The 15,263-nt window shown below is 46.4% G+C and overlaps 1 protein-coding gene across 4 annotated transcripts in view; it reads right to left on the bottom strand.

Moving 5' to 3' along the window:
* The window catches only part of LOC122550139 (sodium channel protein type 2 subunit alpha-like), a 188,908-nt gene that overhangs the window by 69,435 nt on the left and 104,210 nt on the right, over nucleotides 1–15,263 (bottom strand). For all 4 annotated transcript variants that reach the window (XM_043690780.1, XM_043690782.1, XM_043690781.1 and 1 more), the window contains exons 4-5: nucleotides 11,312–11,466; nucleotides 9,318–9,491 (exon numbers count right to left, since the gene is read on the bottom strand). In XM_043690780.1, the coding sequence (XP_043546715.1) occupies nucleotides 9,318–9,491; nucleotides 11,312–11,466 (329 nt within the window). The remainder of the gene's footprint in view (nucleotides 1–9,317; nucleotides 9,492–11,311; nucleotides 11,467–15,263) is intronic.

Raw genomic sequence — 15,263 nt, 5'->3', positions numbered from 1 at the left:
TTTGGTTTATTCAAGAGGTTGCCTGGGGTGGAGCTCGGATAAGCTCGGGGTGTTTTATTTGGAGCAGAGGAAGTTGAGAGGGAACCTGTGTAAGATTACGAAGGGCTCGGGCAGGGTGCATAGAGAGCAACTGCCCCATCTCACCACCTTAATCAAAAGGTCAATGACAGGGGGAACCGTTTTAGAGCGTGAGGTTTATAAGGGGATTTGAGCAAAATGTTTTGCACCCGGCGAGTGATGGGGGTCTGGAATGCACTGCCCGGGAGGTGGGAAGCCTCACAACTTTTTAAAAGTATTTGGATGAGCACCTGAAATGTCATAACATTCAAGGCCTTGGGCCTACTGCGGGAAAGTGGGATGAGTGTAAGTAGTTGGGCACAAACTTGATGGGTAGAGGGACCCCCATCTCACTTTAAGCAAAAGTCCTTCTGAAGTGCTACCTTTGGTGCTGGAATGGTCTGGGGAGGGGAGTGGGGGAAGGTGCCAGGTTCCTAAGTTTGTGTGAGCATCACAATGTACTATCACATCCTCGTGAGGTGAGGTACACGCGAGCTTGCCCAAGATGCTGGATGGAGCAGCGGGCAGCAGCTTGTTCACCCAGCTCAGTCTCTGCCAACCAAACAGTGGCTGCCTGGGGAATTCCGGCTTTTCCATTGTTGTCACAGTTAGCCAGGTTTGTTGGATTCTGTAACCTAGCAACAGCAGTCGTCTGGGAACCAGAGATAATAACCTGAGCAGAGCGGTTTGAGAAAGCTCGGCCGATGGCAAGAGAGTGGGAAGACACTCCACTCGAAACAGTCCACTCCCAGGGAGGCACGAGCTGGTGGTGTGGGGTGTAGGGGGAGAGATCAGGAACTGATTTTTACAAAAGGTTACACAGGACGGGAGGTGGTTGGGAGGCAAGGGCACTGAAGCACACTGGGTCTGATTGAACTGCTCAAGGTCAGAGTTCAAAACCTGCCGGGTTGCTCACTTAAAATAGGGTTAAAGGTCAAACACTGAGCCACGGCGCGTACAGGCATGTCAAAACCTTCCCCAGGCCTCTGTAAGAATGTGCATGCGTTAGTAAAAATGTTAGACATGTAAAGCATTTGTGTTTACCTTCACGAAGCCCCCACTGACTATTCTGAACCACTTTTAACCTTATAATGTACTTACATCCAACAAGGTCCTGTTACTGTGAACAGCAGCTGGGATACCATAGTTAACCACAGGGTCATCCCCTGGACTCCCTGCCTGTTGAAAGGTGCATTGGCCTTTCCCATTGTTGTCTGGAGCCAAGACATCCTATGGCAGAGTGGGGTGGAACAGGCCCTGGATTCAGACCCACGACCTGCACAATTTCCCCAAGTCCTGAGCAGAAAAAATCTTCCCAACCCTTGATGGAAAACTGCAGGCCGTGTTAAAATGTGAAATACCTCCTTTTTTGGCTGGAGTGTCCACTGTTTCCTTTCGATGGATTGGGGGTGGGGGGGGGTGGGGGGGTGAATGAGGGTGATCTGATTGAAGCTTCTAGGTTACTGAGAAGCCTGGATCGAGTAAATATGAAGGTCTTTCCACGAGTAGAAGAGACTAGGACCTGAGGGCACAGCCTCCGGGTGAAGGGACAACCCTTTCGAACAGAGATGAGGAGGAATTTCTTCAGCTAAAGGGTGGTAACAGTGTGAAACTCATTGCCGCAGAGAGCTGTGGAGACCAAATCATTGAGTGCATTTAGATAGAGATAGGTTCTCGGTTAGTGAGGGGATTAAAGGTTATGGGTAGAATGCAGGAGAATGGGGTTGAGAAATATACCAGCCATGATCGAATGGGGGAGCAGACTTGATGGGCTGAATGACCTTATTTGCTTCTATATCTTACCCTTTTATGGTCTATGGCTTCTTGCTCATTCCTGTGGTGACCCTTGGAAGTTACTGTTCACCATTAAACATTTTATTTTCAGAGGTGTCATATCTCTGGTGTAAGGCAGAATTGGATTGGGCTCGATGGGAATGACTGTGGAGCACAGCTAATCCGTGTGGCACTGTCCAAGAGGTCCAATCTTTATAAGTGGGTTTTCATTTACATCATTTATTGGTTAAGCTTTTGCATCTTCCAGCCTCATTGAAGGAGCTCTCTGGGATTACAACCCCTCCCTTGCAACCCAAGCACACTGTCTACTCAAAGGAGTTGTGTCCACCATCTGAACTAGGGGCGGCACGGTGGCTCAGTGGTTAGCATTGCTCCCTCACAGTATCAGGGTTCCAGGTTCAATTCCAGCCTCGGGCGACTGTCTGTGTGGAGTTTGCACATTCTCCCTATGTCTGCGTGGGTTTGCTCCAGTTTCCTCCCACTCCTCTCACAGTCCAAAGATGTGCCGGTCAGGTGAATTGGCCATGCTAAATTGCCCATAGTGCTAGGTGCATTAGTCAGAGGGAAATGGGTCGGGTGGGTTACTCTTCGGAGGGTTGGTGTGGACTGGTTGGGCCGAAGGGCCTGTTTCCACACTGTAGGGAATCAAATCTAATCTAGTCAGTTCCGCTTCTCAGAGCTAGGATTGGTTTGGATTATATTCACTGGAGTCTGGAGAATGAGGGCAGATCTGATAAAACAAAATGCACAAAACTTCAAACAGGACTAGGCAGGGTAAACATCGGAAGGATGTTCCCGATGACTAGGGGTCACAGATTAAGAATAGAAGGCAGGCCATTTAGGACTGGAGTGAGGAGCAATTTCTTCACCCAGAGATGGGGAAGCCGGTACAATTCTATCCCACGGAGACTGGTTGAGGCCAAAACATTGAATGTTTTCAAGCAGGAGTTAGATATAGTTCTTTCCGCTAAAGGGGTCAAAGGGTATAGGGTGAAAGTGAGTTGGATGATCAGCCACAATCTTATTGAATGGCTGAGCAGTTCTAAGGACTGAATGGTTCCTGTTTTCTTTGTTTCTAATCCAAGGTTTTGTTCTTAACCTTGCTGTGGTGTCTTGTGGCGCAGTGGGGAGTGTTGCTGTCTCCGGGTCAGAAGCCTCAGGTTCAAGTCCCGCTCCAGGACATGATGGTCAAAGAAGGTGTATCTGTATCACCATCAATTGGGTCAGAGTCCCTCCACCACATGCTAACGCTAGGGTGGGAAGGATTCCTGGCTGGCTGCCAACATGTTGGAAATCAAATTGGAAACTCTGCCATTGCTATCCCTAGCTCCGGACTACAGCCCCTGGGCTGAATGCTGGGTATGAATTCGAATGGTGCGTGGGGCTTGATCCCTTCCCTGTTTTGAAAGGGGGGATTCTGAGGTTTCTGCCTTGCCCTGTCCACGATGGATCCTGTGGCACTACATCTGACCTGCCTTTTGGCAGGGAACGTGAGGAGAGAGGGAGCTAGCGTCTCCGCTGCCCATGTCAGAGTTACTGTTTCAGCCAATGCAGACAGGACTTAGCCAACAGTCAAGTTCCTTGAGACCCACTTTGTATGCAAACAGTTCTCCTGCAATGAGCTGACAGAGAGTGTCACGAGACTTAGGATGCTGCTATCTGTCCTTGTGCTAATATGGAAGAAGGGCCTTTGTAATTATCAGACACATCTGCACATTGTATTCTCTACTTCACACCTCGGGGTGTTAAAATCAAGAGTTAATTATAGTCTTGTTCCAGCAGTGAACATAATGACATAATCCTATCTCTCTCTCTCTCGTGGGCCAACTCATCATATGGTCAGCTTGAGATCATGGAATTTCGAGAGAACAGACCACTGTAAGAGCTGAGCTGGAAAGGTGGGGAATTTCTCTGTCCGTTCAAGGCACACCCCTCAACATTGGGGACACATCACTCAGGGAAGAGGGCTTCGAAGTTGAGCCATCATCATTGGTGGAGCAAGGGAGGGCATGGGGGTTCCGGACTAGGAGCAGGACCCAGTGTAAGGAATTGCTCTTTGTTCAGAGGGAGGGAAAGGGTAGAGGGGTGGAATGGCCTCCCTTCTGTTTTGCATGGCACAGTAACTTCACTGGATCACCAGGCGGCTTTTTATTCCCTTGACCACATTCAGAAGATAAATTCTGAAGGGATTGACTGAGGTATTCCACAGGTTAGCAGTCACAAGTCATTTAAAAAAAACACAACTTCTGAATATTGTGGAGTTAAGTTATTGACACCAAACTGAAGGAGATCTTTTTATCTCGCTCTGATGCTAACTCATGGGTTTTCTTCCTGGGAGACAGGTTCTGACTGAAATGTTGTCTCCTCATGCTATTTTGTGAATGTGTGAGACACTTTACACCAGCTTCCTGTTTCTTGTGAGTTCGAATGTACACTGGAGGTTCTAAAGCCTGAATCAAAGGTAAAGCCCAATTATCTGCTTGCTTTCCCATTTTGGAAAGATCTACCATAGTTTCCATTCCCTTTCTTCATCTTTAAGCTGGTTTTTCAATTTATGATCAGAACAAACTTCATGAGGAACACCCGACCTGCAATCCTCAGGGTACATGAGTTGGTCTTTTATATAGTTTCTAATTAATGTGTTAAGAGATGTTCACACAGCACAAGAGAAAGTGAGACTTGAAGGGCCGAATGACCTACTCCTGCACCAGCTTCCTATGAATCTGTCCTCCAGCCCAAAGGTAAGGAGACCGTCAGTGAGACACAAAAGTTGATCTTTTACATCCAACATTCTTTGTGTCCCTTTATTTAACTTGCTTTCGGATTTTGTCAGTCTCCTGCAGGCCAGTGCTGATATGGATAGGAGGACAGGAAGGAGCAGTGAAGGAGAGGCAGGCATCATTGCCAGTCTCCAGCTTGGACCGAACCGGAATCTCCAGGAATTAAAAAGATCATGTAATTTATCATGTGACTAAGTCTCTAGGTTTACGTAAGAAATTGATATCTCTGGTTAGAAGTGTCTTAATAAGCGGGGACATCCATGCTCAAAACAGGGCAGTTACTAATAGTGATCTAGTTTGGACTATAGACTCCCTCGGTTAGTAATGGTGTTCCAGTCTGAGCCAAACACTCCTTCAGTTAGTAATAGTGCTGTAGTCTGGACTATACACTCCCTCAGTTAGTAATGGTGCTGTAGTCTGGACTATACACTCCCTCGGTTAGTAATGGCGTTCTAATCTGAGCCCAACGCTCCTTCAGTTAGTAATGGTGCTATACTCTGCGCAATACACTCCCTCAGTTAATAATGGTGCTATAGTCTGTGCTATACACTCCCTCAGTTAGTAATGGCGTTCTAATCTGAGCCCAACGCTCCTTCAGTTAGTAATAGTGCTATAGTCTGCGCAATACACTCCCTCAGTTAATAATGGTGTAATAGTCTGTGCTATACACTCTTTCCATTAGTAATGGTGCTGTAGTCTGTGCTATACACTACCTCAGTTAGTAAATGTGCTGTAGTCTGTGCTATACACTCCTCAGTTAGTAATGGTGCTGTAGTCTGGGCTATACACTCCCTCAGTTAGTAATGGTGCTGTAGTCTGGACTATACACTCCCTCAATTAGTAATGGTGCTGTTGTCTGGGCTATACACTCCCTCAGTTATTAATGGTGCTGTAGTCTGGGCTATACACTCCCTCAGTTAGTAATGGTGCTGTAGTCTGGACTATACACTCCCTCAGTTATTAATGGTGCTGTAGTCTGCGCTACACACTCTCTCAGTTAGTAATGGTGCTGTAGTCTGTGCAATACACTCCCTCAGTTAGTAATGGTGCTGCAGTCTGGGCTATACACTCCCTCAGTTAGTCATGGTGCTGTAGTCTGTGCTATACACTCCCTCAGTTAGTAATGGGGCTGTAGTCTGTGCTATACACTCCCTCAGTTAGTAATGGTGCTATAGTCTGTGCTATACACTCCCTCAGTTAGTAATGGCGTTCTAATCTGAGCCCAACGCTCCTTCAGTTAGTAATAGTGCTATAGTCTGCGCAATACACTCCCTCAGTTAATAATGGGGTAATAGTCTGTGCTATACACTCTTTCCATTAGTAATGGTGCTGTAGTCTGTGCTATACACTACCACAATTAGTAATGGTGCTGTAGTCTGTGCTATACACTCCTCACTTAGTAATGGTGCTGTAGTCTGGGCTGTACACTCCCTCAGTTAGTAATGGTGCTGTAGTCTGGGTTATACACTCCCTCAGTTAGTAATGGTGTAATAGTCTGTGCTATACACTCTTTCCATTAGTAATGGTGCTATAGTCTGTGCTATACACTACCTCAGTTAGTAATGGTGCTGTAGTCTATGCTATACACTCCTCAGTTAGTAATGGTGCTGTAGTCTGGGTTATACACTCCCTCAGTTAGTAATGGTGCTGTAGTCTGGGCTATACACTCCCTCAGTTAGTAATGGTGCTGTAGTCTGTGCTATAGCCTCCCTCAGTTAGTAATGGTGCTGTAGTCTGGGTTATACACTCCCTCAGTTAGTAATGGTGCTGTAGTCTGTGCTAGACCCTCCCTCAGTTAGTAATGGTGCTATAGTCTGTGCTATAGCCTCCCTCAATTAGTAATGGTGCTGTCGTCTGGGCTGTACACTCCCTCAGTTGGTAATGGTGCTGTATTCTGGGCTGTACACTCCCACAGTTAGTAATGGTGCTGTAGTCTGGGCTATACACTCCCTCAGTTATTAATGGGGCTGTAGTCTGTGCTCGACCCTCCCTCAGTTAGTCATGGTGCTGTAGTCTGGGCTATACCCTCCCTCAGTTAGTAATCGGGCTGTAGTCTGTGCTATAGCCTCCCTCAATTAGTAATGGTGCTGTCGTCTGGGCTGTACACTCCTTCAGTTAGCAATGGTGCTGTAGTCTGTGCTAGACCCTCGCTCAGTTAGTAATGGTGCTGTAGTCTGTGCTAGACCCTCCCTCAGTTAGTAATGGTGCTATAGTCTGTGCTATAGCCTCCCTCAGTTAGTAATGGTGCTGTCGTCTGGGCTGTACACTCCCTCAGTTAGTAATGGTGCTGTAATCTGGGCTATACCCTCCCTCAGTTAGTAATCGGTCTGTAGTCTGTGCTCGACCCTCCCTCAGTTAGTCATGGTGCTGTAGTCTGTGCTATAGCCTCCCTCAATTAGTAATGGTGCTGTCATCTGGGCTGTACACTCCCTCAGTTAGTAATGGTGCTGTATTCTGGGCTAAAGACTCCCTCAGTTAGCAATGGTGCTGTAGTCTGGGCTATACACTCCCTCAGTTATTAATGGGGCTGTTATCTGTGCTCGACCCTCCCTCAGTTAGTCATGGTGCTGTAGTCTGTGCTATAGCCTCCCTCAATTAGTAATGGTGCTGTCGTCTGGGCTGTACACTCCCTCAGTTAGTAACGGTGCTGTAGTCTGGGCTATACACTCCCTCAGTTAGTAATGGGGGCTGTAGTCTGGACTATACACTCCCTCAGTTAATAATGGTGCTGTAGATTGGCCAAACACTCCCTCAGTTAGTCATGGTGCTGTAATCTGGGCTCTACTCTCCCTCAGTTAGTAATCGGTCTGTAGTCTGTGCTAGACCCTCCCTCAGTTAGTAATGGTGCTGTAGTCTGTGCTATAGCCTCCCTCAGTTAGTAATGGTGTTGTAGTCTGTGCTATAGCCTCCCTCAGTTAGTAATGGTGCTGTAGTCTGTGCTATAGCTTCCCTCAATTAGTAATGGTGCTGTCGTCTGGGCTGTACACTCCCTCAGTCAGTAATGGTGCTGTATTCTGGGCTATACACTCCCTCAGTTAGTAATGGCGCTGTAGTCTGGGCTGTACACTCCCTTCATCAGCTTTGTATGAACAGAAAACCAAAAGTATAAGAGATGCTGGTAATGTGAAACAAATACAGATATTGCTAGAAATACCACTTAGTTCTGGCAGCAACATTGGAGAGAGAAGCAACGTTAACTTTTCTGGTCTAATGTGATTCTTTAAATGTTGGGAATGTTCCCTTTATTTCTCTCCACAAGAAAGCCTAGCCTGCTAGCTTTCCAGTAGCATTTGATTTCAGATTTCTAGCATCCAGCGTATTCCATTCGAGAATGAACTGCCTCCTGACTGGTTCTGAGGGATTTTCACCATCTCCGCAGAGAAACTAATTCTGAGAATTGTGTGCAGTTTTAGTCTCCTTATTGAGGTGGGATGTTCTTGTGATAGAGGGAAGGTTTACCATAATGATTCCTAGGATGGCAGCACTAAGGTTGGAGAAAAGACTGAGTCGGTTTGGAATGTATTCACTGGAGTTTAGGAGAATGAGCCTGGGATCGTGTAGAAACCTATAAAATTCGAACAGGACTAGATAGGGTAAATACAGGAAAGAAATTCTTAACGTGGGGGTGTGCGGAACCAGTAGGATTATCGTTTAAGGATATGGAGTAAATCTCTTCGGACTGAAATAAGGAGAAATGTCTTCACCCAGAGACTGGTGAGCCTGAGGACTTCACTGCCATAGGAAGTGGTTTTGGCCAAAACACCTTGTTTTCAAGAAGGCAGTTGACACAGATCATGTGGCAAAAGGGACCAAGGGATATGGGGGGAAGGTGGGATTGGGGGATTGAGCCCAATGATTAGTAATGGACACTTTGAATGGCAGGGCAGGTTCAAGGGGACAAATGGCCTAAACCTGCTCCTATCGTCTATGTTTCTATGAATAGCAGGTAGAGGCAGGATGGGGACGGGCAAAAGGCATTTTGCTCCAGTTTCGCTAGTTGATCCGACTCTGACAAACACCACCTCTCCCCCCCACTGCTATTGACCGACATGTGGTTCTTCCCATTGGTGAGATTGACAGTGCTTTCTAGTAGATTCCTAGCTGGATGTCTGTGACAGATCAAGGTAAGAACTCTTGGGTAGTTTAGGGAAAGGCCATGCACGTTTCAACCATTTCATTTGCATATGTACAATCAGATTCGCAAAAGAAAAAGCATATTCCAAATCATTGTGTGATACAACAGCATTCGCCTGTAATCACAATTGGAGACCAGCCAATTTGACTCTGCTGTGTATCACAGAAAGGTGAAGATTAACTCTTTCCAGCACTGAATGTCTTTTGCAATCTTTATGCTTGCTAAGGGTAAAACTTTTCCACATTTCACTTTTCCCTTGTGGTCATAATTCATCCAACAGAGAGAGGACATCTGTGAATTGTGCAAACCACAAGGTTCGGAGATTTTGTGATCAATGGGAAATCGTAAGTCAATGTAATCTGGTTTAGCCTCGGAATATGGAATAGATTTAGTTCAATAAAGGCACATCTGTAAGAGCCCAGAAATAGTTGTAATAAATACAACAATCAAACAATGACAGCATTTCAATAAGTAAAGAGCTACAGTGGAAATATTCTCTTCTGAACTTGCATTTAAACGGTGAACTGGGAGTCCCTCCCCCATATACTTACATCCACAATAAGGAAATCCAGCCAACACCAGGCATTGGTGAAGTATCTCTTGAAGCCATACGCTACCCACTTGAGCAGCATTTCCAGAACAAAGACATAGGTGAACACTTTATCCAGGTACTCCAGCACAGTCTTTATCACTGGCTTCTTATCAAGGTTAATATCTTCAAATGTCTGTGGGAAACAGAGACACATTCAACAATGAAAGTGAACATCGGGATGCTGGGGGAGGGGTGCGGGAGATGGGGGGGGGGGGACGTGGAAGAGGTGACTAGAACAGGGAATAAGACGTCACTTTAAGCCTAAGACTGAGTTCCTGTGATTAGCACTACACGCTGAGTCCCCAAGTGTCACTTGAAGCCTGTGGGTCCATTGTGCAATATGGAAACAGGCCACTCAGCCCAATGAGTCTGTCCTGGTGTTGCTGCTCTCCACCAGACTCCTCCAGCATTAGTTGAACTCAGCCCATCGATGTATGTGCAGTCGGCCTCTCACCGTGGGATCAGTCTTTAACTGTAGGGACCTACAGGATCTGCTTAGTCTCGGGCAGTAAAAGAAAGCCAATCATAGAGTCTTTGGAAGAGGATCTCATTATTCATTCATTTAAAGCACGTGGGCGTTGCTGGCTGGACCAACATTTATTGCCCATCCCTAATTACTCTGGAGAAGGTGATGGTGAGATGCCTCCTTGAACTGCTGCAGTCCATTTGTACAGAACAAGTAGCAGTTTATTTAGTGTTAAGAAGCCAGCTTTGGGGGATATTGAACATTACTGAGACTATGAGGAAGAGCTGATTGTTAGAATCGCTCCTTCAAAACCCTGAGCTGTTCTGTCTACAAGTACCCATGACTTATTTTAAATTCAATCATGGGATGTGGGTGGTGCTGGCTAGGCCAACAATAATTGCCCATCCCTAATTAAGTTAAGAGTCAACCATGTTGCTATGGGTCTGGAGTCACATATAGGCCAGACTGGTTAGAATGGCACAAAGGGCTTATGTCTGAAACGTCGACTCTCCTGCTCCTCGGATGCTGCCTGATCTGCCGTGCTTTTCCAGCAATATACTCTCGACACCGGGTAGGATGACAGTTTCCTTCCCTAAAGGATGGTTTTGTTTTGGACAATTGATTCATACTTCTTTTTACACACTTAATTCCAGATTTTATTTTTATAAAGTATTGAATTCAAATTCCACCATCTGCCATGGGGGGATTTGAACCCAGGTCCCTGGATTATTACTTGGGTCTCTAGGTTAACAGTCGAGAGTGTAGTGCGGAAACTGGATGAAGAGCCCGAAGCGTTGATTCTCCTGGTCCTTGGGTGCTGCCTGACTACATCGGGTGGCACGGTGGCTCAGTGGTTAGCACTGCTCCCTCACAGCACCAGGGACCTGGGTTCAATTCCAGCCTCGGGCAACCATCTGTGTGGAGTTCGCACATTCTCCCTGTGTCTGCGTGGGTTTCCTCCTGCAGTCCAAAGATGTGCAGGTTAGGTAAATTGGCCATGCTAAATTGCCCATAGTATTAGGTGCATTAGTCAGAGGGAAATGGGTCTGGGTGGCTTACTCTTTGGAGGGTTCGTGTGGGCTTGTTGGGCCGAAGGGCCTGTTTCCACACTGTAGGGAATCTAATTTACATTCTTGACTCTGAGCTCCAGCATCTGCAGTCCTCACTTGCTCCTCTCTGGATTAAGAGCCCAGCAATAATTCCATGAGGCCATCCCTTTCAGATGGTAACATTGTAAATTTATTTGGAATGAGGTGTGAGAAGGCTAAGAAGACCAGGGAGCAAACCCAGTCTTTTTCCAGTGTGCTCACTCTGAACCGTCGAAGAGGAGGAATGAAAGAGGGAGAGCCCCCACCCCCCCCGGCAACCAAAGGGAGCTCCGGGGTGGGGGCAATGGTGGGTGGGACGAGGGCGGGTGGCAATCTCAGCAAGGGGATATTGAGGGAGCGAGACGGCTGTTGACAGCCCAGAGGCGAGTCCCGACTCACCAGAGCTCCACTGCTCATCAGAATCATGAAGATGATGAACGTCTCGAACCAGTTGTGCTCCACAATTTTGTAGCAGGTTTTCCTCAGGTTCCACCAGACCTTCCCATAGCCGGTCGAGATGTTCACCTGACAGCAGGTGAAGCGTCGGACACAAGCTGTGGAAAAAGAAACGAGATCAGGGCCACACAGGATTGACTTGTCCTTACATTGTCGGGAGAGGTGCCTAGAACTTGATACAGTGCCTTCGATCTCAGGGAGGACTAGAACTACACTTTTTCCTTGGCCATAGATTATTCAGTCCTGGTTTATGAATGTATGACAGACATTGTGTCACTCACTTTGTTTTTTTTCCCTCTCTCTCTAATTAACCTGTTTGGAGACGTTAGCGCACCCATCTGGAGCAGGCCTCCTGGCTCAGACGTACGGACCCTACCCCTGAGACACAAGAATACCCAAGATTCCAACTCTTTTTGTTTTCCCTGCTGAAATGTTATTCCACACCTCTGGATGTTTTCCAAACCATTGTCAAATCACCCGTGTTACTCATGAAGATTAACAGGCACTGACCATAGGGTCACAGAGATGTACAGCACGGAAACAGACCCTTCAGTCCAACTCGTCCATGCTGACCAGATTTCCCAACCTAATCTAATCCCATTTGCCAGCACTTGGCCCATAATCCTCTAAACCCTTCCTATTCATATACCCATCCAGATGCCTTTTAAATGTTGCAATTGTACCAGTCTCCACCACTCCCTCTGGCAGCTCATTCCCCACACGCACCACCGTCTCTGTGAAAGAGTTGCCCCTGAGGTCGCTTTTAAATCTTTTCCGTCTCACCTGAAACCTATGTCCTCTCGGTATGGACTCCCCCACCCAGGGAAAAAGACCTTGTTTATTTAATGTACCCATGCCCCTCATGATTTTATAAACCTCTATAAGGTCACACCCCCCGCCTCCAACACTCCAGGGAAAACAGCCCCAGCTTATGCAGCCTTTCCCTATAGCTCAAATCCTCCAACCCTGGCAACATCCTCAAACTGGGGCCTAACAAAGGGCCTGCTAGGCTGCATGAGCAATCAAACCCTTCTTTGGACATTAAGAGGCTGCTCTTTTCTGATCGCCATCTGATCTACATTGGCATTTGGTCTGGCAACACCTTAACCTACAGATGTAGAGAACACAATGGTGTTTTTTGTCACTTGATTAGAAATCCACAAGCCCAGACTGTGACATGGATTCAAATCCCACCTATGGCATCTGGTAGAGTTCACAATTAATCGATAACTATTGAATTGAAAGCTAATCTCAGTCATGGTGACCAGCAACTAACATCAATTATCATTAAAAACCCTATCTGGTTCACCAGCATTCTTCAAGGAAGGATCTTTACCACCCTTACCCGGTCTGGCTTACAGTCCTACAGCCATGCAATCTGAAACATCCACCAGCCAATCAGTTCAAGGGCAATTGGGGATGGGCAACATTGCTACCCCATGACAAAACAAAAAGGAATCCTCATTCTTTTCCTTTTGAACACCTTCCACATACCTTTGTCCTTCCCTATCTGAGTTACCTCCTACCTTCTTATTACAAGGCTAACGTTCAATATTCCAACCCAGCCAATAATTCCTCCAGCAAACATGGCTGCAAACTCTGATGTACCCTCTCTGAACCACTCCATCCCTCTCATCTCCTTAAAAGCTGAAATCTCCGACCTAGAGGCTGAAAGAACACAGCAAGCCAGGGAGAATCAGGAGGTAGACAAGTCTATATTTTGGGTATAACCCTTCATCAGGAAGAAGGGTTAATACCCGAAACGTTGACTTCTCTACCTCCTGATGCTGCCTGGCTTCTGTGTTTTTCCAGCCTCCTGCCTGTCTACTTTGGATTCCAGCATCTGCAGTTTCTTTAGTCTCTAACTCTTTGACCCAGCCTTTGGTGAGCTGTCTGAACAGCTCCTCACGTGATTCAGTGAAAATCCTCCTGGGGAGTGCCCAATCGAGAATGTCCACATCATCAAAGAGCAACTGTTGCTGAGTCGATGGAAGCTCTGACTGTGACGATATTATGTCTTTCAGAGGTTATTTTGTCCTGGTTGGTTTTTGAAAGAGATTAAACATGAGGCGTTGAGTATCTGCAAGAAAGTACACAGCTTGTGAAGCCTTGGGGTGTTTGCTTTTTTTATTCACTCACAGGATAAGGGCATCACTGACTAGGCAGCATTTATTACCCATTCCTAATTTCCTAGAGGGCAGTTAAGAATCAACCACATTGCTGTGGGTCTGGAGTCACATGTAGGCCAGACCAGGTAAAGACAACAGATTTCCTTCCCTAAAGAACATTAGTGAACCAGATGGTTCAATTCACAGTCACCATTAGACTCTTAATTCCAGATTTCTTTTTTAATTGAATCCAATTCCACCATTTGCCATGGCAGGATTCAAACTGGGTCCCCAGAACATTATCTGGGTTGCTGGGTTAACAGTCGTCCAGTGACAATACCAGAGGCCAAAGCCTCCTCTTTTCAAGTTGGAACAGTAGAAGAGGCCTGAATGGGTGTGGTTGAGCCCCCACATAGCCAGGATCTTTAGGTTTAGCTTTTGGCAGTTGCTGTTGGGGTCTTGAAGAAGTGAAAGCTAATCTTTCCCCTCTCTCAGTTACAGCCCAAACCCTGGGGGTTCCTCTGCCTGCCATTGGAGTGGCATGTCAGACAATCTGTGTTCTGAATTTGTCTTTTTGCCAGGTGGTGTGGTTGTGGGATGTTACTATATTGGAACAGTTAATTAGTAATAGCGACTGTATCTGTTATTCTGTTAAGTATTCCAATAGAATTAAGTTATTCCAATTCCTTCTTCCTTTTGATGTATTTTTACTATAATGGATGAATAAAGTGTGTTTTGCTTTAAATCGATTAGTTTGACCAATTGAATTGCATCTGGAACACAGTACTTTATGATTTGGAGATGCCGGTGTTGGACTGGGGTATACAAAGTTAAAAATCACACAACACCAGGATATAGTCCAACAGGTTTAATTGGAAGCACTAGCTTTCAGAGCACTGCTCCTTCATCCACCTGATGGTGGGCAACCACCTGATTAAGGAGCAGCACTCCGAAAGCTAGTGCTTCCAATTAAACCTGTAACACAATACTTTACGTTTACATTTAAAATAAGAAAAAGTTAGGGTCTGGACTATCTTCTGAAGAGTTTGAGGGGTTTGATCTGGTCCATAACAGGAGCTCAGTCTGATGAATGTTCAGACTGTTTCAATGACTGTCCCATGAATGTTCCTGTTCACGGCAGTCCCTGCTCAGGAAATCAGATCGAGCCAGGCCATCTCGAGTCCTGAATGTAACAGGTCTGCCTGCATTATACACACACCATGCCTGGACAGGCAGCCAACTCTACACCATGCCAATGAAACAACGGAGCTGAGGAGGCAGGGTCATTCTGAATCAGGAAGCCTTCGTACTCAGACCAACCTACCAGAAATTTGAAGAATGCTAAGCAGCCAGCGATAAAGTGTTACTCAGCAGAGATGTTATGACTGTGAAGGCATTTCAAAAGCAGGAGGCTGTTTGCAAACAGCAGCAACAACAACAAGAAGCTGCATTTACATGGTGACAGAAACTTCGGCAATTGAGAGACCAAAGTTTGATGCCGAGCTGCAGAGAGATGTTAGAATCACAAAACAGGTTTAAGATAACGTTTTTAAAGGCGGAGTGCATCGAGGGGGTAAGGTGTACAGAGGGTATTCTTTCCAGAGAGATGGGGAATGTGTAGGGACAGGAGGAGTTAGAGAGATGGGGAGTGTGTAGGGACAGTAGGAGGTTACAGAAATGGGGAGTGGGTAGGGATAGGAGGAGGTTACAGAGATGGGAAATGTGTATGGACAGGAGGAGGCTACAGAGATGGGGAGTGTGTAGGGACAGGAGGAGGTTACAGAGAT

The sequence above is a fragment of the Chiloscyllium plagiosum genome, chromosome 5, assembly GCF_004010195.1.
Source record: "Chiloscyllium plagiosum isolate BGI_BamShark_2017 chromosome 5, ASM401019v2, whole genome shotgun sequence".
In the NCBI taxonomy this organism is placed as follows: Eukaryota; Metazoa; Chordata; class Chondrichthyes; order Orectolobiformes; family Hemiscylliidae; genus Chiloscyllium; species Chiloscyllium plagiosum.
The sequence above is the reverse complement of the archived record's forward strand: the minus strand, read 5'-3'. Positions and strand labels throughout refer to the sequence as shown.